The following is a 23,983-nucleotide window of genomic DNA, read 5'->3' as shown; positions in this document are numbered from 1 at the left end:
TGTGCAATGCACCCTATGCAGAAGTATTGGAATGTAATTGCTGTAGAAATTTACAGTATCATTTTTTGCCTTTTTAGAAGCATGAAAAAACAACTATTCAGTTGGAAATGTTTTACTGTTTTTGTGCATTTTGACAACACCAAACACTAGTTACTGTAATATGAACATCATCAATGTTGTTATAATTATTATCCATTTGAATAGTTCCCACTCTTAATTTCTCTTGCTTGTTCACCTATTTAAATGTTACACAGAATAGGAACTGCTGTGTATTCTTCACAATTCAAGGTGATGAGTCAATAAGCAACACTGTTTAACATACGACACGCACACGTATGCACAAAGTCGAATCAGTTCAAAGTTCAAAGGTATGCAAAAGACATGTGGTGTGCTCAGAAGACTCCTCCCAGACAAATCAGGAGGAGTATCAAATGGAGACTAAGTTTCAACATTAAAATTAAAGGTTTCATCGTCACTTCATCAGCATTTTATAGGACATGGTCAAACGGCTACAAAACATGTCAGGTTACGGTAGGAAAGAAAGGAGGAGAACAATAAAAGTATCATTTTGCTCCATCAGCTTGTCAATACATAATGATGCTACCTTGTCGTACAATTCAGGATGGAGATCTCCAATCTGTCTCCCATCCAGTTCAGAGAGAGTAATTAAGGTCCTCAAGGGCTCTGGGATGAAGGATTCTAGTGTCTGCTTCAGCCATTTTGATCTCAGATTATCATATTCATTACAGTGAAGATGACCTAAATGGAAATTAGCGAAAATCAGTGCTCTTAAATTTTTATAAATATAGTAAGTTAAAATTACAGAAGTTTCAGTATTTCCCTGGGATTGTCAGAGATTATATTGTGTGTGCTTATGTTACAGCACATTTTACAATACTACTGAATTTTTATAAACTCTAATAAAATGTCTACATGCTTCTAAAAGGTGATCCGTAAATATTTAGTAATAAATACCTACATGGAAGACTTCCACAATAGAACAAATAAAAAAAGTTAACCCATATTCAAAGAGCAGTGGTATAAGTATTTTTCTGAGTTCCTTCCATTGTTCTGGAGAGGATGTTTGTGTCATTTTTAATTCATCACAAGCTTGGTCTTCATCTTGTGTTCCCTAACCAAGCATTTCAATTCCTCACCTAACAGAGGTTGTAAGCTACTAGTATTGACAAACACATTTGCTCTTTTTACTTCTAGTATTATAGTCATGACAATTACCCATTAAGATTAAACCTTGCTGTTGCTTGGACCGATGTCTGTACACAGCACCTCATTTTCCTCCTGCTCTGTCACTAGATACTCAGTGCTCCCATTCACTTTCCTTGCCTTTAGTCCCTCAGGACACCACAGAAACCATAGCTGGCTGTGCACATGACCTATGTATACTGTAGCACCTTCTCTCTTTTAGTTGAATTCATCCTCCTAAAGCTTATTCATTTCCTTTGCCAGAAATCTGATCCTCTTACAGCTAAGCTGCAGAACAACCCCTTGGCACAGATATTCCCTTCAACAAAGATTCTCCCTCCGCTTAATGACTTTGGGTCCATTCCTTTCATGCATCATCTTCACACCCAGGGACTGAGACTGCTTTATGTTCTTGTCCAGCCAACCCCATGTAATTAACACAATATTATCACAAAGATGTAAAAATATTTGACGCTTGGAAAATACTTGGTTTCCTGCGCTAAGAACTCTGTGATTAATTTACAGGTAAAGTAACATGCTTGGCAGCAGTACATGATACACAGAGTGTATTCTAGGGAGGAAGAAAAGCAGCACCACTCTGCTCATGGTTTTTCAATCTACGTTAATCTTAGGTCCATGTACATTTTAACATGTTCTGGATTTTGTCCTAATTAATACTAGACCAAACGAATGCCACAAAATTCTGATTCAACAATCTGAATCCACTCAGCACAGTGTCCTTTTTAAACTGAATTTTAATCTTACAATGGACACAAACATGCCTTCAGATAACTTGGGTAATTGCACCTGGAACCTGATTTCTGGATTTTAATTGGCGTAATAGTAAAATTCATTACCTGGCAAGGCACACTGCAGCATAGCTATTGATTTACCGCCTGGGGCAGCACACATATCCAAAACTCTTTCTCCATCCTTTATTTCCAATGCCAACACTGATAGAAGTGAAGCAGCATTCAGCAGATAATATTCCTTGAGTTTACCAATCTGGTGTTTTGGGGCAGGGAATCTTCCAGGTGATCTACTGATGTAACATTTTAATGATCCCGGGAGATAGGGTAAGGTTTCCTGGAAAAGACTATGATACCCCTTCAAATGCAAGTTGTTCTCCAGTTCAGAGGAATAGCTGAATTTATTAAGCAGGACAGCATATTGCCAGTACAATGGTGATGTGAGCACCTCTCTGGAGATTTAAAAAAGAAAAACAAAGAAGAGTTATATTTAGTAAGTGGCAGGTTGCAGCTAAGTCTCCATAATGTAGCCTTTCATATCAGGGAATCAGAGCAAACGCCGCAGCTAGGTTTTGTGCTCCCACACAGTTACAATATTTTAAGTGTGTTCTAGTGGTTTGAGTCTGTTTCCACAGGTTAATTATGAATCATGTAATGAAGTATTTCCTCCTCTAGTTTTAAATGTGCTACTTTTCAATTTCATGAAAAATCCCTTTTTCTTGTATCAAGAGAAAGAGTTAAGTAGGAACACTTGGTTTATCTCCATTATCTTTCTATACAGGAACTCAGGAGCATACAAGCATAGAGAAGCTGTGAACTCATTTGTAAAAACGACAGAAACAAAAAACCCAACGCTGCTCCCAATTTATCTTTCACCCTGCTCTTTTAAATCAACCCTTCATGAATTCTTTACTAACCATTGTATAATACTGTGGGTCTCAAAAATAAAAGGTATTCTGCGCCATATTAAAACTTATCACACAGTAAATGGTCTCTGCAAATAATGAAATTTTCATGTCTGAAATTGGGGGCTACGGGTAGAAGAGGGTTTACTGTGTTTGGTTTTCACTGAAAAAAGTAACAGTGTTGGCTGATTTGGGATCCTTTTTGCATTATTTTGAAAAAAAATAGGTCTCTGTTAGCGTTTACATTTTGGGAAACGTAAGTCTAGTGGATTGGTCTGACTGATAAAGAATAACTGAACTCATAAACACTAAAAAGTAATTCCAAGCTTAAAACACATTTAAAAGCAGATCACACAGGCACTAAAATAAACATATTTAATCCAACATTGATTATAATCTTCTTTGAAGAAGCTTTCTGAAAAAACAAACAAAACAAAACAAAACAAAAAACAAACATTACAGATGGTCTTTTAATACTAGGGAAAGTTACCAAATAAATCAGATTCAAATCTGTTTATTTATTAGATTCCCCAATCTTCTTTGAAAACTGTTAGAAAACAATTCAGAAGGAACTGTGTTTTAACAATTTGACTAGCCAATGAGGACAGAGACAAAAAGTGACTGAAGTGTTTCAAAATAAAATGTTTGATAGTAGACTCTGAATTACGCTAAAATATTTTTACTCCTGGGGGAATTCTGCGCCAAAATATTAAAAATTTTGCAAAATTCTTCAAATTATGCCAAAACAACACAATATAATCATACCAGTTTTAATTATTTTGGTAATTTATTTCACAATGCCTGCCACAAGTATGTCTGTAACAATACAAACAAAAAAGATTCAAGAAATGGTTTTTTTGACAAAGAGATTCCTTACTAGGCATATAAATGCAGAACTTTGAGTAATAATGCATTTAAACTATAATACAGAAGTGGTGCAAAGGCTTGGGGGAGTTAGGGGTAACGGAGGAGCTGAGGGAGGGGGACACAATTGCTGGGAAGGAGCATGGGAGTGAGCCTGGAAGGTTGTTGGGTGTGGGTGGGAGAAGAATGGAACAGGTTTTTTTTTGTTTTTTTTTGGGGGGGGGGGAGGGGAGATAGGGGGGACGAAGGATTGTTAGGGAGTTGGGGAGCCTCCCCCATGTAGACCCTGGCTGACTCTCTAGTCTCTCCCATTCACTCAGGCACATCTGCCCGTCTCCATGTGTCCCTGCACCTCTGCTTCCCCCCGTCCTCCTTCCCCCAGTCGCCATGTGTCACTGCACCCCCCCATATAGCTACCCTCCACCCCATTCAGCCCTCTCCCTTCCCCTGCCCCCAGGTGTCCCTGCAGCCCTCCCCTATCCCATGTGTCATTACACTCCCAGTCAGTCACCCCCATCCCAATGTGGCCCTGCACTCCCATTCCCATTCAGCCCCTGCCTCAGTCTATCCCCCCAACTAGCCCTTCTGAATCCCAGTCTATGTGACAACACCCAGCAGCCCCATGTGCCCAATTCTGCCTGTCCTCCCCGCATATCTTGTACCTTCTAACCTGACCCCACAGACAGAGCGCTGTAAGGAATGCTGCTACTGCTGGTGAGCAGGCTGTGCTTTGTTTTGGTGCAACCACAGCCCCTGGAGGCCAAAAGGAGTAACTGCAGCGCTTCTCCAGCAGAATGTATTTTCTGTGGAGAAAAAAAATCTGCAGGGGGACATGAATTCTGCGCACGAGCAGTGGCACAGAATTCCCCCAGGAGTAATATTTTGCCACGCTATCCCATCATGGTTTGGTCCTGTCCACAGAGTACTGGAAAACTATAATGGGAACTATATTTTCTAAAATGGCAGGATGGTAAAACATTATTTGAATTATGTTCTCCAACTCTGTCTCTGGGAGCTCTTCAATTGCATAAACTGTCAAAGCTCTGTTGAAATATCTTGGGGATATCACATAATTTCTATGTGACTCCACTGACCTGTTTGTAAGATAGGGATAACTATCTCACCACAGGATGTAGCAGAAGAAGCAGCTGAGTAATGAGAGAATGTTATTTTAATCAAGCACAGCTTAGAAAAGTACCCAGGGAAATAAATATCATTAATAGCAAATCAAGTTACTGTTTGTTCTGTAATTGGAGTGATTCCTCTTTTAAAATGGTGAATATTTCTAAAGTTCATTTTACCTTTTTTTGGTCACTGTCTCTGATATAATTATTGTTTCCTTTTTTTTTTTTTTTTTTTTTTTTAAAAAGTAAATTACTACAGAAAATATAAAATATGAAACTCGATCATGCACCTCCCCTCCTTTGACCACACAGTGGACTTTCCATGGGCCAAATCCTGGTGCTCTCAGAGTCAAACTAAAAACTCCTACTGACTTCAGCCAGACCATGATTTGGCTCTATGTATTGTAAGGAGTAAAGAGAAGGAAGATAGAACAAAAAGCAAAAATGGAAATCAGGAGGGAAGAGGAGAAAAGGAAAAAGAAATATTTCCCTCTCTTTACTTGTAGTGGAACGTTACAGAAAATAAGCATTTGTTTGTCTTATTTTTCTTATAACCAACTGTATTTACAATTGTTTGCTTTTTTGACATTAGTGGTCTGAACGTGTATGAACAAAGATAAGAATTATAAAAGATATTTTGTTATAAATATTTCCTTGTTTTAATTTTCTCCAGCTTGTAAATCTGTCTTGAAGGTCATCATGACACTCATTGACGAAGCAATTCAAGGCGATGGACTTATACTTCGTTTTCAGCTCATTCCACTGTCTTTTTTTCTTTTCACAACTGAGTTATGGTTATGGAGAGGGCATCCAGCCTTTATGTTTTCAATTCCTTGAGGAGATTTGTCCAAGTGGGACAATATCCCATCAAGAATGAAAAGATCAGATTCCATATGTTAATATAAGGATCTTGTCACCAAAACTGTATCTCTACATCAGGTGATTTGATTTTTTCTGCACATTCCCTCATTTCCCAGATGCTTGACTGGGATTACTAAAGACAGAGCTCTATCATTCCATCCTGGTATCCTAGTTTTACACTTAAATTAATTAGAAACACAAGTTCCAGTTTGTTTGCATTCTATATAGATATTTGCAGTTATTTTAATGAGGTAAAGAAAGGAGAAAAAATAACCTGACTGTGCTCCAGGCCTCTCCCAGCTCCTTCATGTATTGCTTCTCAAAGTGATCCAGAACAACTTGACAGATCTGCTTTTGAAGCTTCCCTTCTGATTCCAGCTTAGAGGGAAAGGAAAAAAAAGCCGCCATGAAAAACTATTAGCCAAAGTTCGCAGGACATCAGACTTTAAACGTATTTGTTTGGATAAATATGACATTAAGGGCTCAGTTACCACATTGATGGGCATGGTATACATGTTTTCAGGGCTGGTAACAGAAATTTTGGAGCCCTCTGTAAAATAAGATGTCTGAATATCCCTCCCTTTTCTAACCTGAGAACAAATCATCCAAACTGTATGCTCATGATGATCCTTCCCTGTGGCTGCCAAATAAATTATAAGGATCCTGGGGCTCCAACACACCAGGAGCACAACAAGCAAACCATGATTAAGGAGATCATATCCCTAGAAAATCAGTTTCCCTGCCAAGGAACACTTCTCAATGTATCTTAACTAGAAGACAGAAGTTAAACTGCATCCTTATGCAAGTCATATGGAATCCAAACCCACCTTGAAGAATTATAGTAATTGCTTTCTTCTAGGCATGAATAAGAACAATAAAATTAATCCAACCGTACTGTCTTTTTGTTTTACTTAAGCCATGTCTACACTAGCGAGCTTACAGTGGCACAGCTGTACTAATGCAGCTGCGCCGCCGCTGTATGATCACTTATGTGGCTGCTTTCTGCCGATGGGAGAGAAATCTCCCGTGGATATAATAAAACCACCTCAAGGAGTGGCGGTAGCTATGTTGGTGGCAGAAGCTCTCCCGCCAACATAGCGCTGTGCACACTGTCACTTATGCCAGTGAAACTTGTTGCTCAGAGGTGTGTTTTTTCACACCTCTGAGCAACATAAGTTTTGCCAGTAAAAGTGGCAGTACAGACATGACCTTACGCATACAAAGAAAATTCCTAGTAGTATTTAGGGACTCATTCTGCAGAAACAATCCACTGAGACAGGTATTTTGGCTTCTGTGCCAAATTAAGCTATTTAAAGAACACCTGCAAGGGAAAACACTGGGTTTGTGTTCTTTTTTAGGCTCTATAAAGATGAGAATTAAAAGGTGAGAATGGACAGTGCTTTTAAAGGAGGAAGGTTTTGGGGGTTTGTTTGTTTTTGTAAATAGAATTGAGGTCTTGTGTTCCACATTGTTCCTGGAAGACTAGAGAACTAATTGATATAGTAAATCAAACCTACTACAGCAGTGAAGCTTGAGTAATTAAGAAAAGGAATTTTTAGAAAGCCTGTTTATAATGTTGCTTTTGTTTGTAGGCATTCGTTACATAGATGTGTCCACAAAAATATCTATCAGAACCAGGAGGAAAAAGCTCTTTACTAAAGTTTCAATGTTCCTGCGCCTTCCATTAACAGATATGAAGACTCCCATTTCTTGTTCTGCATTCCTGCAAGGAGACTTCCAGCAAAAAAGTGGGAAAGCAAAACTTGATACTTCTAAGGTACAAAAAAGCCAAGAAAACAAACTGAAGAAAAAAAAAATTTTCAGCAAAATTCATTTGCTTCTTCGTATCTCATAAAGATGCAAAAATAAAAGCCAGCACCAACATATTTTTTCTTCTGCCTCCTCTCCCCCCACACACACTTTGTAGATCACCTTAAAGCAGGAAAATTAACTGAACCATGGAAGCACTATAAGCAAGTTTTGCAGATTATTATTTTTTATTTAATTTTATTTATTTATTTATTTATTTTACAGAGTAGGCTAATGGGGCTGCACATGTGTCACTGAAAACACAATCTGAAGTTAACAGGTATAGCTGAGAGCATAAATAGGTCAGCAGAATCTCTATCACTGGTGATAATACAAAAGAACAGAGTTTTGACTGTTAGGCTATTTATCTACACTAGAAAGGGTTGTACTTGTTTCCAACAATGATGCAACTATATTTCTGCTGAAAAACTGACATAGATTTTTCTGCCTCAGAACATAGAGTCCATACGTTGGGTTGGTTTGTAGGGGAAAAAATTTAATTGCATATTAAGCAAGTCTGTATAAAATCAGGGTGGCACAGTGCATATGGAACTCCCCATCATCTTCACTTTTCAGGGTAAGGAATACACTAAGTACCCAAGAAAAGCTAGGCATAGGAGCCCCGAAGTATATAACAAGGAAAACAAACACACCCGCTATTATTTATAATAACTGGTTAATGTTTGCAAACGCTTTGTAACCCATTGGGTTGGGACAGATTTTAGATGCTTTAGTTCAGAACCAAATTCCAGTCAGAGGAGTGGCCTGATCTACAGGAGCTGGGATACACCTAGTTCTTAACCTGCTGATGTTAGAGGTTCAGGCCCCAGTCCTGCATAAAGAACTACACAGGGGGACCTCTGGGCCTACACAGAGCCCTTGAAATCAGCGTGGATCTGCCCACAGGGTGCTCTATGCAAAAGTGGGACCTAAAATATCAGAGCTGGTTAGGATATATTTAACAGCGCACAGAAGTGAAGCTACCAAAATATGTCAAGACCACTTTTTCTATTTTCTGGAAAGGGAGAGAGAGAATAGAGCCAGACAACTTCTAATACTTATGGGCATTAGCAAATTAAAAATAATCAAAATTACATATATATAAAAAAAAAAAGAGACCCTAAGAAGACTTACTAGTAATATCTTACATTAAAGTCTGCAAATGAGTATAGTTTACTTTCACTGCTTATGCTGCTTGTTATCTTCTTGCACTTCACTCATCTTCAGTACTGCGAACCCCAAGCATTCATAAATCGTAAGTGGGGCCCTCCAAAACCATAAGACTGTCTTAAAAATTCATGAACCACTAGTTTCACATAGCTTTTTCTCCACCTCCATTTCTCCTTTCTTGGGGCTTGTCTACACAGGGAAATTTACCAGCATATCTGTATAATTATACAGTTACAACTTTGTGTGGACATTCTTATTCTGAAATAAAAATACCCACCCAGGGAATAAATGGTAGAGTCTGTGTAACTGTAGATTCTGTGTTTAAATTGTGAAATCTTTAAACTATGATTTGAGGACTTCAGTAACTCAGGTAGGGGTCTATTACAGCAGTGGGTGGGTGAAGTTCTATGACCTGCAATGTGCAGGAGATCAGACTAGATTATCATGATTAGGGCCCTACCAATTTCACAGCCATGAAAAATCTGTCACAGACAATGAAATAAGCCCTTGCCTGTGAAATCTGATCAGGTACTTCCCCCTGTTGCAGGAAGCTCTGGAGCAGGTGGACTTAGGCTTGCTTTGCCCGCAAGTTGCTTGCTTCCCGCAAGAGTCGCTGGTTGTGGGTTTGGGCTTGTTTGCGGCTTCCGGCAGCTGCTTGTTTTCGGCTGGTCATGGACACTTCCACTTATTTTTGGGCCGGTCGCTTCTGCGCACTTCTGGCTTCCGCAGGCCCACCGGAACCAGAAATGCCAAATCCGCCATCTTTGTTCTGGGAACCAGAAATGCCAAATCCGCCATCTTTGTCGCGGGTTCCAAATTGGGCTTGTTTGGGTCACGTTTCCACTTTTTTCCAGTATCACTTCCGTGGGAGGCGGCAACTCTTGGAGGAGGCTTCCAGAGGTGGAGTTGGATCCAATCTCCCCTGTGCTGCTGGGAGTGCCCCAGCTAGGGGCCCCTAGCCGCTAGTCCTGGCCAAGCTCAGGGTGTTCCCAGCAGCACAGGATCAGACTCACCTTCTTGCTGCCTTCAAAGCTCTAGGGTCACAGCACTGTGAAATTTCAGATGGAAACAGCTGAAAACATGAAACTGACCAATTTTCAAATCCTATGGCTGTGAAATTGACTAGAATGGACCATGAATTTGGTAGGGCCCTAGTCATGATGATCCCTTGTAACCCTAAAGTCTATGGGTTTGTAGCCATAGCAACATAACCATACCAGTATTGGTAAGCCAGTTAATTTCCCATGTAGATAAGCCCTTGTCCTCTTTCTGTATCTCCCCCATTAAACCTAGACTAGTCCCTATGGCTAGGAACCACTGGCTACCAGAAACTATCAGCAAAATAATGTGAAAGCTACCTGTTACCCACTCATGCAGCACTGCCAACATGAAGCATTCAAAAATCATGAGTCAAACTCCAAAAATTCATGACAGCGGCTTACCAAACCCACAACCAATAATTTGGTTCAAATAATAAAGTCGGGGTTCTTTCTCTCTGCTCTCCCAGGTTCCTAGGCACATTTAGATCCCAATTTAAAGCTTTACCCCACAGTCATGAAGGTCAGGAAAAAAAATTGTAAATGACCCCCAAGATTCTCGCAACCCAGGCTGGGGATTTACCAAAAATCCCCCACACAGAGTCTGGCAGTCAAGGTGGCAACACTCGGGTGGTCAGGGAGATGGAAACTGGAAGGGAGCTCACACTGCACCAGTGATGGAGAAGAGGGAAGAGATGGGGAAAGCCAGGGAGAGCAGGTGTTGTTGCTGGGCACGTGGGGGTTCACGTGCGGGGAGCAGAGGACATCTGGGTGGGTTGTTTTGGAGTGACTCCCTCCCCCCATGTCTTTCCTTCAATCCGATTTCACGCCAAGTCTTCAGCCCTCACTCTTAGTTCGGTTCTTCCTTGTGGAGAGGGGATCCAGTCCCCGACTCCCTCGCGCGCTCCGCTGCCCTGCCCTGCTGCCAGCCTGACCCCTGGGGCTGTTGCAATGGGGCAGCAGTGGGGCAGGAAGGGCTCCTTCCCAATGGCAGGGGAGCCTGGAGGGTCTGATCCCCCCATCCCCGGGGCTGTGTGCCGCCTACTGCCAGCCGATAGCTGTGGCTACGGCACAGGCTCACCCGCCACCGACCCACCCCCCGCGCAGCAGCTGCTCTCAGCGCGGCGCTCCGTGTGCACCAAGGAGCCCCGGCCAGGCTCCGATGGGCGCGGCGAGGCCAGCCCGGCTGTCCCGCTCTCACCTGCTCCCCAGCCAAGGAAGGGTCCCCCGGCGCCTCAGAGGAGGCAGCGAGCTGACGGCGCGGGCGCAGCCGAGCTGGGGCGCGCAGCAGACGCAGCCACATGGCGTCTAGGCCCGGCCGGTCCGGGCTCACGACACGGCGCTGCGGCCAGTAAGGGCGGGGATTAGGGAGCCAAGGGGGAGCTCACAGTCAAACAGCACCGCCCCCGTAAAGGGGGCAGGCCCAGGAAGGAAGCCGGACCCGGAGAGGGCCAATCAGGCGAGGGGACTCGGGCGGAGCTTGGTTCAAACGTCCCTTCCCTTCCCGCTCCAGCACTCGCCCATCACACCCAGAGCAGCGTCGTCTCGTCTGGGCGCTGCAGACTCAGAGCAAGGCCATCTCACTCCTGACGCCCCTGCCTGCACACGGAGCTGCCCAGGCACGTGTCCTCCCCCTCCAAGCTCCTGTCATTGCTTGCATGAAGCAGCAGCAGCAGCTCACATGCCCTCACAACTCAAATCTCATTCCTGCAATCAAAACCAAGGCCCCATGCTCATTTTCACAGGGCAGCCACTTTCTCCAGTTTCCATTCCTGGTGTTTCATGAGATGGTGTGTATTAAAATGAGGGCTGGTCACAGATACCCAGGAAAAAAATACAACCCATTTACTCGATAATCCAAGATGTTTTCAGTATGCTGATAATCCTGGGCCAGGCCAGACTAGCCTCAGGAAAAAATAAATTAAAAAACAGGCAAAATGGAAACACTCTGTGCTGTCAACCTTTCAAGATTACTGTACCTATTTTAGGAGTCTGATTTGCCTTGTGTACCCCCCAGTTTCACCTCACTTTAAAAATATTTGCTTACAAAAATCACACAAGACCATAAAGGTGTCACAGCACACTATTACTGAAAAATTACTTTTCCATTTTTACCATATAATTGTAAAATAATCAGCTGGAATATAACTATTGTACTTACATTTCAGTGTATACTATATACACTATATAGTATGTAGAGTAGTACAAACAAGTCACTGTATAAATTTTTAGTTTGTACTGACTTCACTAGTGCTTTTTATGTAGCCTGTTGTAAAACTAGGTAAATATCTAGAGGAGTGAATGTACCAAATGGAAGACCTCTGCGTACCCCTGCTTGAGAACTACTAACATAGGTTAAATAAGTTAAAGTCCTCTAAAATATTATAGGAATTGATTTGAGAGTGCTAATTAGTCTGGTACACTACTTGGCCTTCAAAATTTATTCTGCCCTGAATTCCTTTATTTCATCTTTTTCATTAGTGAGGCTAGCTTTAAAAAAGCCCCAAAGAACTAAGAGCATGCCTCTTACAAAATACTGTCACCAAATGTAGAAGCTTGTCTAAGATTAGTCAAGCCAGGCCCCAGAGAAAGAGCCAGAAGTCAAAATAAAACTTTAAATATACATTTTCTTAAATGTCAATTGCAAAAGGTCTGGGGATTTTTAATTTTTTTTTAAATGCAAACTTCTGTAATATACTGAACATGGATAAAAATAGTCAGAGTCATACATACAGGGCCAAGTCTTCTGCAGGTTTGAACCCAATGACTGATGCCAGAAGAGCATTTTACCTCCTGTTTACCTTATTGATAAACAAATAGCATAAACATTTTGAAAGAACTTTGCTTTTACTTTTTAACATTACTTTTTAAAAACAGACATGGACTTTTTTGGAATTTTACAAATAAATTAATTTTTTAGCAGAACCTTTGGTGGCCCATTGCCTGAAGTGGAAGTTGAGTTCAACAGCTTTTTAAATAAATCAAGCCACAGCTATTAATACTAAGAGTTTCTGCACCATAAAAAGTAAGTTAAAGTGTCTGCAGTAGTGATTTTGGGGAGTTACTTTGGATGAAAAAGACATTCCTTACAATGATTAAAAGTAAAACTAACTTCTTTTAAGATTCAGGGCTCCATTTCAGGAAAGCAGAAGCAATGTGGACTAGCCCTTGAAACCTTCTGGTATTTTCAAAAGAGGGGTGCAAACCCAGATTCTTGGGCTAAGAGAGACAGCAGCATTCAAAAATACCACTGAGTAAGTGCCACCCCTCTCAACTGTTGTATTGGAATCTTCATAGACTCCCATGCACTCCAAGAAGGCATGCCATTGTGCCAGTACTCATTTCTGTACCTCCGCACAGCCCAGCTGCAAGGATTGTGGGGTGTTTCTTTTCTTCCCCTTCAAGCAAAATAGAACACTGGGGCTAGAGTTTCCTCTTTACTAGCTCAGACATAGCCTTATCAATGTTAAGTATCACACCTGCAGGTGACATGGTCCTGAATAATCAGAGTAGGTTAATTTAGCAAGAGGTCAGCAGATATTACTCTCAGTCTGAATCATATCTGATGTAGCTTGATTGCAGTGGATAGCAAATTTAAAGCTTTGGTCGAAAGCTATCCAATATTAAAAATTACAGGATCATGAAAATGAATGCTGTCCTCCCAGATCAGGTGGTGAGGAAGTTGCTGAAGGTTTCAAGATTATATTTCTCTCTCCCCCGGAATAATGGATATGCTGGGACTAGATACATTTTGAGATACTGGTTATGTACAATAGTACATTGTATCTTTGGTGATTAGGAAACAATTTGTAAGCAGCTTGCAAAATACTCCACATTCCAAGGAACAGGAAAATACTGAAATGGACATGTAAATCAGAGGTTAGTGGTCAGGGGTGAAAGGCACCAGATTGGCACAGAAAGCTATTTGGCCAGACATATAAGAATGAATAATTTGGCTCTAAACTGATAACGTTAATGAAATGTGAAAGTTCATTCTTCCGTAGTGGGCCAGGTTGACAGATAAATGACTCAACATTGCCACTATACAAAATAAATCTGAGCTGAAGCATGGATATTTATTTTAGAAATTTGGAGTACAAACATCCATTTTATTAAAATAAACACTTTTATGCCAAATTTAAAAAATAGCAGGACTTCTAACCTGAGCATCTGGATTTCCACTTCTCAAGATGAAAGGAAATTCAAAATAATGGTCATATGGGACCCTGTAGCCAATCAAACACAAATAAGTTTACTAAACTACTATATTTTACATATATATAATTTTAAAAAGCCCCAAACCCTAGGGATGAGATTTTCAAAAGTGCTCAGCATTGGCCTAACTGCTCAAGATGACGTCAAAGACTCCCATTGAGTGATGGGACCAGTTAGGCCAATGCAATTTCCCAGTTTGAGGCCAACCCATTTTATAACCCCACGTCTGGGGTGATACTGTCTGAAATTCAATCACACTCCTATAATTTTTCCTTTCACTACCAGTGCAAGGGGTGTGAGTCAAAGCCATATTCACCAGGGGACAGGTAGGGCTTTGCATCTTGGTACAGTCTGTTGAGGAGTATAGATCACCCTCTAGTAAATGCCAAAGTGATCTTAGGAAAGAAAGCGGAGTGTATCCAAACAGCAGGAAAAAATAACTTGAACTTGTCTCTGCCTCATGTAAACTTCTATTAGCTTTCTATTCACTTTTAAAACTTAGTAACTAAATCTAACTAATGGCATTTTTAGTGAAATAACCTAGGATAGTGTTTCCTTTTGAGGTAATAATAGTATGCTGAGTTGAATGAACTCCAAAGGTGGCAGCCACGGAGACAGTTCTGACAAAATTAACAGGAAGCACCAATAAGTTAGCATACTGAACACCATTGCTGTCTAAAGTGGCATTGATAGACCCAGAAGCACAGCTTTCAGGAAAAAAAATATGTTTGTGATCGAGAGAAGAAAAAGAGCTGGTACAGAATATCTATCCAGCAGATAAAATTATCATTGTGTATACCTTTTAATGGTGAAATTTTGTGCTGTGCTTCTAAGAAGCCCAGCTCAGATTTCGTAGCTCATAAGGAGGTGGGGACTAAAATGGCTTTAAATCCCTCAGGACCGTCTAAGTTACCCCAGCTTTTTCATGCTGCCTTATGAGGCATAGTGCTTTTTAGAATCTCTGCAATGCTGCACCCTTTGTACCTGACACCCCCAATACTCCCTACATAAGGGCTTGCAAAGGGTCTTTTGACAACCATCATCTTTTGCAGTTCTCACCGTGTGAAATCTTTTAGGACCTCTGTAGATTGCATAGTCTCCTTTAGCCATCATAAAGCGGCTGCAACTGGGTGAGGATCTCACCCCACATGTCTAACGTTATAAGCATCATTTTTTCAGAGCCAGTTTTCTCCTAGTCCTATGTAAGTGTGGGGTTCTCTCATTTATTGTAAATTTACATGAGAATTTATTAATCAGAAAAATGTTGCTGTAGACCATGCCAAAGTTTAATGGTTGTACTGCACTTTTAAAATACAAAGTTCTAAGTATTATTTATACTAAAGAAATTTTAAGCATTTCAGTAATCTTCGTGTCCCCCTTATTTGGAGCAGGGTAGAATGGGTTAAAGAAAAAAGAGACTGGTTTGCATTTTGAAACATTAATTACATTTTAACTTTAATCCAGCATTTGCAGCCCTACTATGCCCTTATATTATGAAGTTATGTGGGGACCTTATCTCACCTACCTTTCCTCATTTCCCATAAAGAAGTTAAAATGTTGCAAAATAGCAGGTTTATCTAAGAGAATAGTTGCATATGTGAATCATCCATGTATTTAAGAGTAAGCACTCTTAGTTGAATACATTGATAAAATCTCAAACACAAAATACAAGACACAAATACAGCAGAATCTCACTAACCCATTTTATAGTTTGCTCAAAAACTGGCAGTACCTCCTCCCTTCTCAAAGATTAATAGTTAAGTGCTGTAGTGAAATCTCAAAATATAATTTAAAATAGTATTTTAAATAATATATTACAATCCACACTCTGAAATATCAATATTAAACTAAAGTTGTCAAAATACATGAAGTAACTGTTGTGGCTACTTTATTTCTTTTTTTAAATTTGTTCACTTTCTCACTAATTCATGGTATTTAGCAATGCAAATTGCAAAATGGCTCCCACAGTCATTAATAATAATTCATGAGGTTCTTCTGAACTTGCCTTCAAAAAGTAATTAATATGAAATATAAGGAAAACACTTGGATGCTGTACATTAGTTTTATTGTATACACAGAAGTCCTCAGGAAATGTGATCTTCAACAACTAAAAAGCTGGTTTAATAAAAAGCAATGAGAAAAACAATGTAGTCAATAATTATAATACATTTTCATATATAAAACTGTATGAAAATATTTCTAGTAATTTGATCTCATAAATATATAAATTTTAATAGTAGAAACAAATTTTGAATATGAGAAATATCAATATTTTAAGTTTCAGTTTCTCATTTAGGTTCCATGCCAACTTTCCTTTTAGTTATACTTTTAAAAAGATAAACAAAGACTTTCATTAATTTTATTTGTTTTGCATAAGAGAAAAACCTCCAAAGATCAAGATTAAACTGAAAATAGTATGAACACACAATATATGGACCTCTCAAGCCAAAGGAATGCGTATGACAAGGTAGCTAAAAATGGTAAGATTAACGGGATCATGCATGTAAACTTTTAAGCAAAATATGCTAAATATTAAGACTTGTTTATTGAAAGCAAGCCAGCCTGTGCCACAATAGTATCATTATTTACTCAAACAGAACCCTGTTACCATACCCCGTTACCACTACCAGGGAAGTATTCTCCAGCTACTTCCATAGTCACATTCAAACTGTTTCATATTTACAGTTACTCATTGAATTTGAGTACTTTCTCTTCCCAATGCAATACACATCATTAATGTTAGTGATTGTTTTAGTTAAAACAAACTAATGTTTTAAAAACATAAATAAGGTTTTATTTCAAAAGAATTGTGTGGGATTTTAGCTGTATCACTCCCATTGACTTTAACAAGAGTCACCCAGCTAAACCTCATGCAATGCTTTCCAATTTTAAGGTAGCTGATAAACAATATTTCACTGCATTAGCACTGCCTAGAGTCTTTTGCTAGTTTGAGATAATGGGAAGCTGGTAGTGTAATAGAAAGTCACCAATACCTGCCTATTTCAAGCTCCTTGGATTTAGGACCTATGTTTTTTTTCACAAACAGTTTCAACTTGCTTTAACATTGTAGGGAAGGTTTTCCAGTCAACAGCAACTAAACAGTAAAATTATATATACACACACGGTGTAGAAATGATTCTTCCAAATGTAACAGAATACAAACTTGCATCCAATATCTGAAGTACAGTAAATCCAATTCTATCCTCCAATATTTACATACCCACTCCTGTTTTTTTTAAATATGAGAGGGGCACATTATTTGGAGGGTTAGAATTGGGTCCATTACATTGACTTAAAAATCTCTGCTTTTACATTTTTAATATGACATTTTTATTGTTTTAAAGAACATGTTGAATAGACATGTATGCTAAGTGATTTGATTTTTCACCCGAATTCTTCATTGAAATGAGTTCAAAATTTCATTTGTGTGCAATTCTATCTTATAGCAGATAATACAATAATCAGTTAAGATTTTTTGGAACAGATTTAGTATGCACATCAACTCCCATTTAACAAAAGAAAATGATCTGTAAGAAGGAAACTTTTAGACAGTCCCTTCAAGTACCATTTTTATGGGTAAAATCTATCTTATAAGCCCCAGAGGACTGCCAGAAGACCAATATATGAATAGTTAGGGCAACTTGTGATGGAAATCCCAACCAAAATGTATTGCTATTGTAAAGTAAACATAAAAGTCAATATACTCCATATGGGTAAAGTTATCAACAAATTTCTAACACTTTCTAGACACTATTTTGGTGGTGAGTAACAAGCATTAATGTTAACACAAATTCCTAAATAAAATATTAGAAAAAATTATAAAAATATAGTTAACATTTGTAGTGTATTATTCTCTATATTTACTCTAACATGCATACGTCTTGCAACATTTCTTAAAATTATTAGCTGTAGAAATACTGATTACTACACAACATCTGAACCACAGTCTTGATGTGCACACACAATCTAATTGCATTTGGTCTTGAAGGTGTTTTTCTTCAGGGTTACATGACTATAGAGTCTGGTAAGTAAACTCCAGTATGAAACCCAACAGTACCAACCTGATCCCAAATTCCATGTGCATGCAAGTGCTATCAAACATTTCTGTTCTCCATCTCTCTGCTAACCCCTCAAGAAGAGCTGGTGAAAATGTGAACAGTAACCAATAGGTCATGTAGAAAATTTGATCAATCAAATCCGGCAGAACCAACCCATGGCAGAAAACAAAATGGATTCTTGTTGTCTCATTTCACAGCAACTTTTTAAACAGTATAAAGTTGTCTTCAAGTAAGAAAATTATTTAATATAATTTTTTGATTAAGTTAAAAATGTATCATGTGAGCTGGTTAAGAAATGACATCATGGGTATCACTGTTAGGTCTTTGCCGTAAAGTCAATGGAGGTAGAGGCTTTCCATAGAAATCTATGTAAGAAACACACCAGAGAAGAAAAACATGTTAGCATCGAATTTACAACATCTGCTTATATCTCTCTTTTTCAAAAGGATGTATTAATTCAGCTAAATTCTTTTTAAGGCCAGATCCTGCAAATACTTACTACTTACTAGCATTTACTGTTAGTAGCATTATTGATTTAAATGGTGTTAATCTCATTATTAAGCATTATACCCAATAAAAGGTTTGTAGGACCAACCATTTAGAAAATTATCCAAACAGAGCACTGTTGAATACTTCAGACATAAACAGGCCTACCTAAGTCTAGCACATGGGTTCCCAAACATTTTGTCATCACGACCCCATTTTAATGAAGTATTTCCTGCCGGGACCCCAGACAGCATGGAGGATGCCATTTTGCTCTTTGCACAGTGTGACCTCTCACGCGCCATACATTCAAGGGCATACTGTGCGGAGCAAAATGGCATCCTCCACATACTAGGGATTGCTACGACCCCATCTGCTGATGGCACGACCCCATCTGGGGTCACGAGCCACAGTCTGGGAACCGCTGGTCTAGCACTTATGCAACTTTAGAATCAGGGACACTTATACTAGTAAAAAAATTAGGCCTATTTTTAAAAAATATGACCAGTGATTTTGAGCAACCAACTTCATACACTTTAAAGAGGCCTGATTTTCAGAAAAGTACTGAATGCTCACTCTTTGAAAATCCAGTGTTCTAATAGCCTTTCAAATTGGGCAACCAGACATTAAGGCAACCAAAAATCATTAATTAGTTTGGAAAATTTAGGCCTCACTCTTTATTTTTGACATTACAGAAGCCTAATTTTTTTTTGTAATTCTGTTTCTTGATCTAAACATAGCCAAATAACTTCATAAATGTGTGTGACACACTGCACCCCCATGTACACCGTTATGGTGTAATTATGTATCTTTCATTTTCACCCTTATAGTGTAATTGTTTATTGCTTAATTCATAGTATAATCATGTAAGATGTTTTTGGAATGCTCATGGCATACTGAACGTTATTGTTATAGTAAGATGTTTGTTGCAATGTCATGTGTGTGATTATGAGACTTCACTATGATGTGTCTCATGGCTTGAGACAGATTTAGGCTAAACTCTATAGAGCTGAGGAGCAATTTGCCCCTCATTAGGACTTGTATAGGACAACCCAGCTCAGCATTCCAGGAACAAAGGATTGGCCTAGATGTCAACAAACAAATCCAGGATGAGGGGATGCTCACTGAATCAGGACACGGATGAAGCTACACATGGACATTGTTTGTCACCTGACCCTGAAAGGGGGGCAAAGCCTCAGAGGGGAGAAGGAACGTTTTAAAAAGGAGAGACATTTTTCTGCTCTCTCTCTCTCTCTCTCTTCCACCTCCATCTACAAACACCACCAAGCAACTGAAGTGCTGATTACAGGGGGAGGGCCTGGCTGGAGGCAGACCAACCAGCCTATAGTGAGAATCATCTGAGTCTGTAAGGCTGCTGAAAGTGTTGAGCTTAGTTTAGAATGCAATTTGCCTTCTATTTTCTCTTGTTCTGATTTATAGTCACTTAAAATCTTTCTCTACTTAATAAATTGGTTTGTTTATTTTATCTAAAGCAGTGCATGTGGTTTAAAGTATGTTGAAGACTCCATTTGAAGTAACAAGGCTGGTGCATATCAAGTTCTTTGATAAACTGACGAACACACTGAGCTTTCAGTGTTCAGTGGGCAACACTGAACACTAAGAGGCAGTTCCTAGGATTGCATCTGGGACTGGGGATATTGCCTGGGGTCACACCATTGCACGATCCCATGAGTGGCCGGCTAGGGGCACTCGCTCACTCAGTTGGGAGCAACTTGCTTGCTGGATGCTGTGCGTGATCTGCCCAGGAGTGGGAGTTCACACAGCAAAGCAGAGTAAGACGGGTTCCAGGAGTGGGAGATTGGGGTGACAGCAATTCACCAGTCCACATTGCAAAGGGGAATGTCAGTGTGCTAGTATTAGCACTTTCATTCTTCTGACCATAGGACTACAACCCACATAGACACACTTGAATGACCAGATTACATGATTGGATAACCTAAAATTTTGGCAAATTACAGGGATGCCATGTTGCCCTAGTAAAATATAAATATTTCATATGAATTAAAAATGGCAGTTATTTTATGCTCGATTATTATGTTTCCTTGCTAGCACCACTTTTTTATTATAGGGTACTGTTGTTTACAGTGTCCAGCTTAAAAGCACATGTCTTGGTTGTTCATTCACTCAAAATGCTTCACCAAGTCATCGTAGAATAAATATTAAGAAATGGGTATTTTGGAATAAGCATATTAATTGATTTTAATAGTAACTTGGGAAAAAATAAGTAATAAAAGCTATATATGGTGGTTAGGTTATATGAGAAGGCTTTATTTTGTTTCTCTTTCCTTGGAGAAACTGCTCAGTTCCTCCAGGAAGATGCACACTCCAGACCTTCTGGTCTTAACTATACAAAGTTCTGAACACTGTGCATTTTGAAGAAGACAGCACCGAATAGATAACACCACTTAAATTCATAATGAAAATGAGAATAATATTTCATAGGTGACCTTAGAAAATTGACAAGGGGATACCCAGACCTTGCAAGAAGAAGGTATCAAAGCTAGAATTGCTGTTGTGGTCAAAAGGGCATTGCTCCTCAGTGTTTGCAGTTTTCATCTGTGCCATTTAATGAATTACTTAAGTAAAATTTGGTAGAATTTGACTGCAACCTTTTCTTTATTCTCCTCTAAATGAGGATGTGTCCCAAGAGTGAGACCACCTATATTTTAGTTCTTATAACAATCATGCTAGACCTCTGAATTGGATATTTTAGTCACTTTTAGCCAACAGTGCCACGTGTCTGCTGCCAGCAATGGGGTTTCAAGTGTGAAAATTTGAGTCCTAGCACCAACTTCAAGTATGACAAAACAGAGGAAAGAGATCCTGCCTTACACAAACACTGGTTATTTTTACAAACTTGCATGCAGATTAAGTACATGCAAAATATTAAAAATAAAATAAAATGTCCAGAATGGTTGGTAACAAGAAACAGGTGGAAAAGAGGAAAATGTACAAGCAGCTTTTTGAACCCTATGAATCTCAATTTCAATAGTACTGTCAATAGAACAGTAAATCTAATCCTTTTATATCTTACCATTGCAAAATTTAAGGGTTTTTTTTTAAAAAGTCACAACATCAAATATATATTCCAATTCATATTAAAAAAATATGCCTTCACAAGAATGTTTATCTATAAATGTAATGATCTGTATTTAAATATTTGTTAGAGTCTAGAACTAACAAAAAAACAAGCAAATTCATGTCTATATAGCATGTACTCCTTAAGTACATGTATACATGTTAGCAGGATCGGAGTCTTAATTTTCCCCATAGTACTTAGGATAAGATCAGCTACTGAAGACTGGTTTTACATGGATGTAAACCCACTGAGTGTAAGTCAATTGCGTTACTCCCATTTTACAGCAGTATGGGAAAAGAATCAGGTCCCCAATATTGAGGGAACCATTTTGAGTTGTAACAAGGTAAATGAAAGCTTTTGAGAGGCTTCTGTTATAGTCAACCTGTCACTAGGTAACTAAAAAGGGATTTTAAGAAGATTGGGTTTTGAGGGCAATTTGAGCTCCTGTAGCTTAAGTTGTTTATGATTTATGCAAATACATCCTTCAATAGGAATAATATGACACTTATTTATACATGTTGTGTTACAGTCACTTGCATAGATGGCAAAATTTTAATCTTTAGCTAAAATAATTGCTCAATTAAAGTTTCATATAATTGGCTATACTACCTGTTGGCGCTGCCTAAAAACATCCTGCATACAACTCTCCATGCAGAATGATGGAAGAATGATAAGATGCAGATCTTAAATACCGTATTTCCCCATGTATAAGACGCTCCCATGAATAAGACGCACCTTAATTTTGGGGCCCGAAATTTGAAAAAAAATGTATTACATAAAGTTATTGAACTCAAGTTTTATTCATCATAAATGCAAGTAAAAAAATCTACAACCACTGTATAAGACGCACCCAGTTTTTAGACCCCAAATTTTTCGAAAAAGGGTGCATTTTATACATGGGGAAATACGGTAGCCTGATCACCATGTTTACTATATGTTACTATTGTAAGTCAACAGTGTTAAAACATTTACTTTTCTGATAACATTCAAACAGCACTACAAACAGAGCCTTCCAGGTTTCTTGTACTGCCCGTTGTACTGATTTTTCTCTCTATATATACTGCCATCATGTACAATATGTCTACTACATCTCTAGAAATAGTCCAACATTTTAAAAAAGATAAAAATATTTCAAATTACTCTCCTATTCTTACAGACACACACAAGAGTGAATGGGAATACTCAGTGGGCACTTGTGTTATTTCATAAGCATAGACAGAAATTAAAAGCACAAAAGTCACATTTAAGGGGATGGAGACTTTAGATTCTCATATGATATGCTTGCTTTATTGACCTATCAAGTATTTTTATTCTTTGCAAGTAACTTGGCTAAAAAAACATTTTATAAAATAATGACTGTGCATGAGTACAAGATGCTGTTTAAAGTTTAACAAGTTGGTTATTTTCAGTGGATTTTTTTTTCTTGGCTAAAAGGCAGCAAAACTACTCTACATGGAACACCTGCAAAAAGAATTTCCTCATCCTATAGTAATTGTGGTTCTTTGAGGTGTTGTGGTCTGTGTGGATTTCACTGTAGGTGTGCACTTGCCTCATGCGAATGAGAGGGGATTTTTTTTTTTTTTTTTTAATAGCAGTGTCCGTTGCCTCCTTGTTGTCTTACGAGACAGCGTAAAGGGTGCAAAAGCTACAACTCTCTCCAGTTCCCTTGCAATTCAAAACCTGTGCTAACTCAAGACTGTGAAAAGCAGAGATGGAGGGAAGGTTGAGAGATTCACACTGACTACATGATCTCAAAGAAACCTGCAGTAACTGTCAGTTAAGTAACCTTTCTTCTTGGAGCGTATGTCAGTGGGGATCACAGTGCAGGTGACTGGCAAGCTGTGTTGCCTCAGGATAGTGGGGATGAAGAGTTTCAACTGCAGCAGTCCAACCAGAGATTGTAGTACCGCGCTCCTGACCTGGGCACCCGACCTAATTGCTGCGTACAAGGCATGGCGTTTGGCAAAGGTCAGTAGGTTACTTCTTGTTGCCGTATAACATGCTCGTGAAGCAATTGGTGGACTGTTGCTTGTGCTCTGGTGCCACACACCTTGCTGTTTGGTTGGCGAGTAACATCCAACTGGTAACACAGCATACATTATGTTATCCATTTTGATATCCTTTGCAGTGAGATGAGACTTTTAGAAACCCTGGCTGGGACTAGATATAGACAGGGTGACAGGCTGAGTAGCTTAGTCCTGTCAGAGTAATAAAGTAAGCTTCTGAATATCTCTAGTGCAGTGGTTCTCAAATTTATTTGATCGCGCCCGTCTTGTGTGTGTCTATAGTCACTTATGCCCCACCCACCTACAAGTACATATACTGCCGCCCAGCTCTGAAGGCAGAGAGGAGAGCAGTGGCAACTTCTGGCTGGGCACCCAGTTCTGAAGGCAATGCAAAAGCAA

General features: G+C 39.2%; 2 protein-coding genes across 2 annotated transcripts in view; both read right to left on the bottom strand.

Annotated features, from left to right (window-relative positions):
* NSUN3 (NOP2/Sun RNA methyltransferase 3) overlaps nt 1-11,059 on the bottom strand; it is a 28,162-nt gene extending 17,103 nt beyond the window's left edge. Inside the window, exons 1-4 of the mRNA XM_067546410.1 lie at nt 10,924-11,059; nt 5,981-6,084; nt 2,061-2,404; nt 605-759 (exon numbers count right to left, since the gene is read on the bottom strand). Coding sequence (XP_067402511.1) covers nt 605-759; nt 2,061-2,404; nt 5,981-6,084; nt 10,924-11,025 — 705 coding nt within the window. The 5' untranslated portion in view covers nt 11,026-11,059. The remainder of the gene's footprint in view (nt 1-604; nt 760-2,060; nt 2,405-5,980; nt 6,085-10,923) is intronic.
* Nucleotides 11,060-15,693: 4,634 nt separating this feature from the next.
* ARL13B (ADP ribosylation factor like GTPase 13B) overlaps nt 15,694-23,983 on the bottom strand; it is an 84,744-nt gene continuing 76,454 nt past the window's right edge. Inside the window, 1 exon segment of the mRNA XM_067546255.1 lies at nt 15,694-18,360. Within this exon segment, the coding sequence (XP_067402356.1) occupies nt 18,284-18,360 (77 nt within the window). The 3' untranslated portion in view covers nt 15,694-18,283.

This window comes from Emydura macquarii, unplaced genomic scaffold (assembly GCF_026122565.2).
Source record: "Emydura macquarii macquarii isolate MOO-44397 ecotype Brisbane River unplaced genomic scaffold, CSIRO-AGI_Emac_v2 contig_1119, whole genome shotgun sequence".
Classification (NCBI taxonomy): Eukaryota; Metazoa; Chordata; order Testudines; family Chelidae; genus Emydura; species Emydura macquarii.
This window is presented reverse-complemented; position numbering and strand designations above follow the sequence as displayed.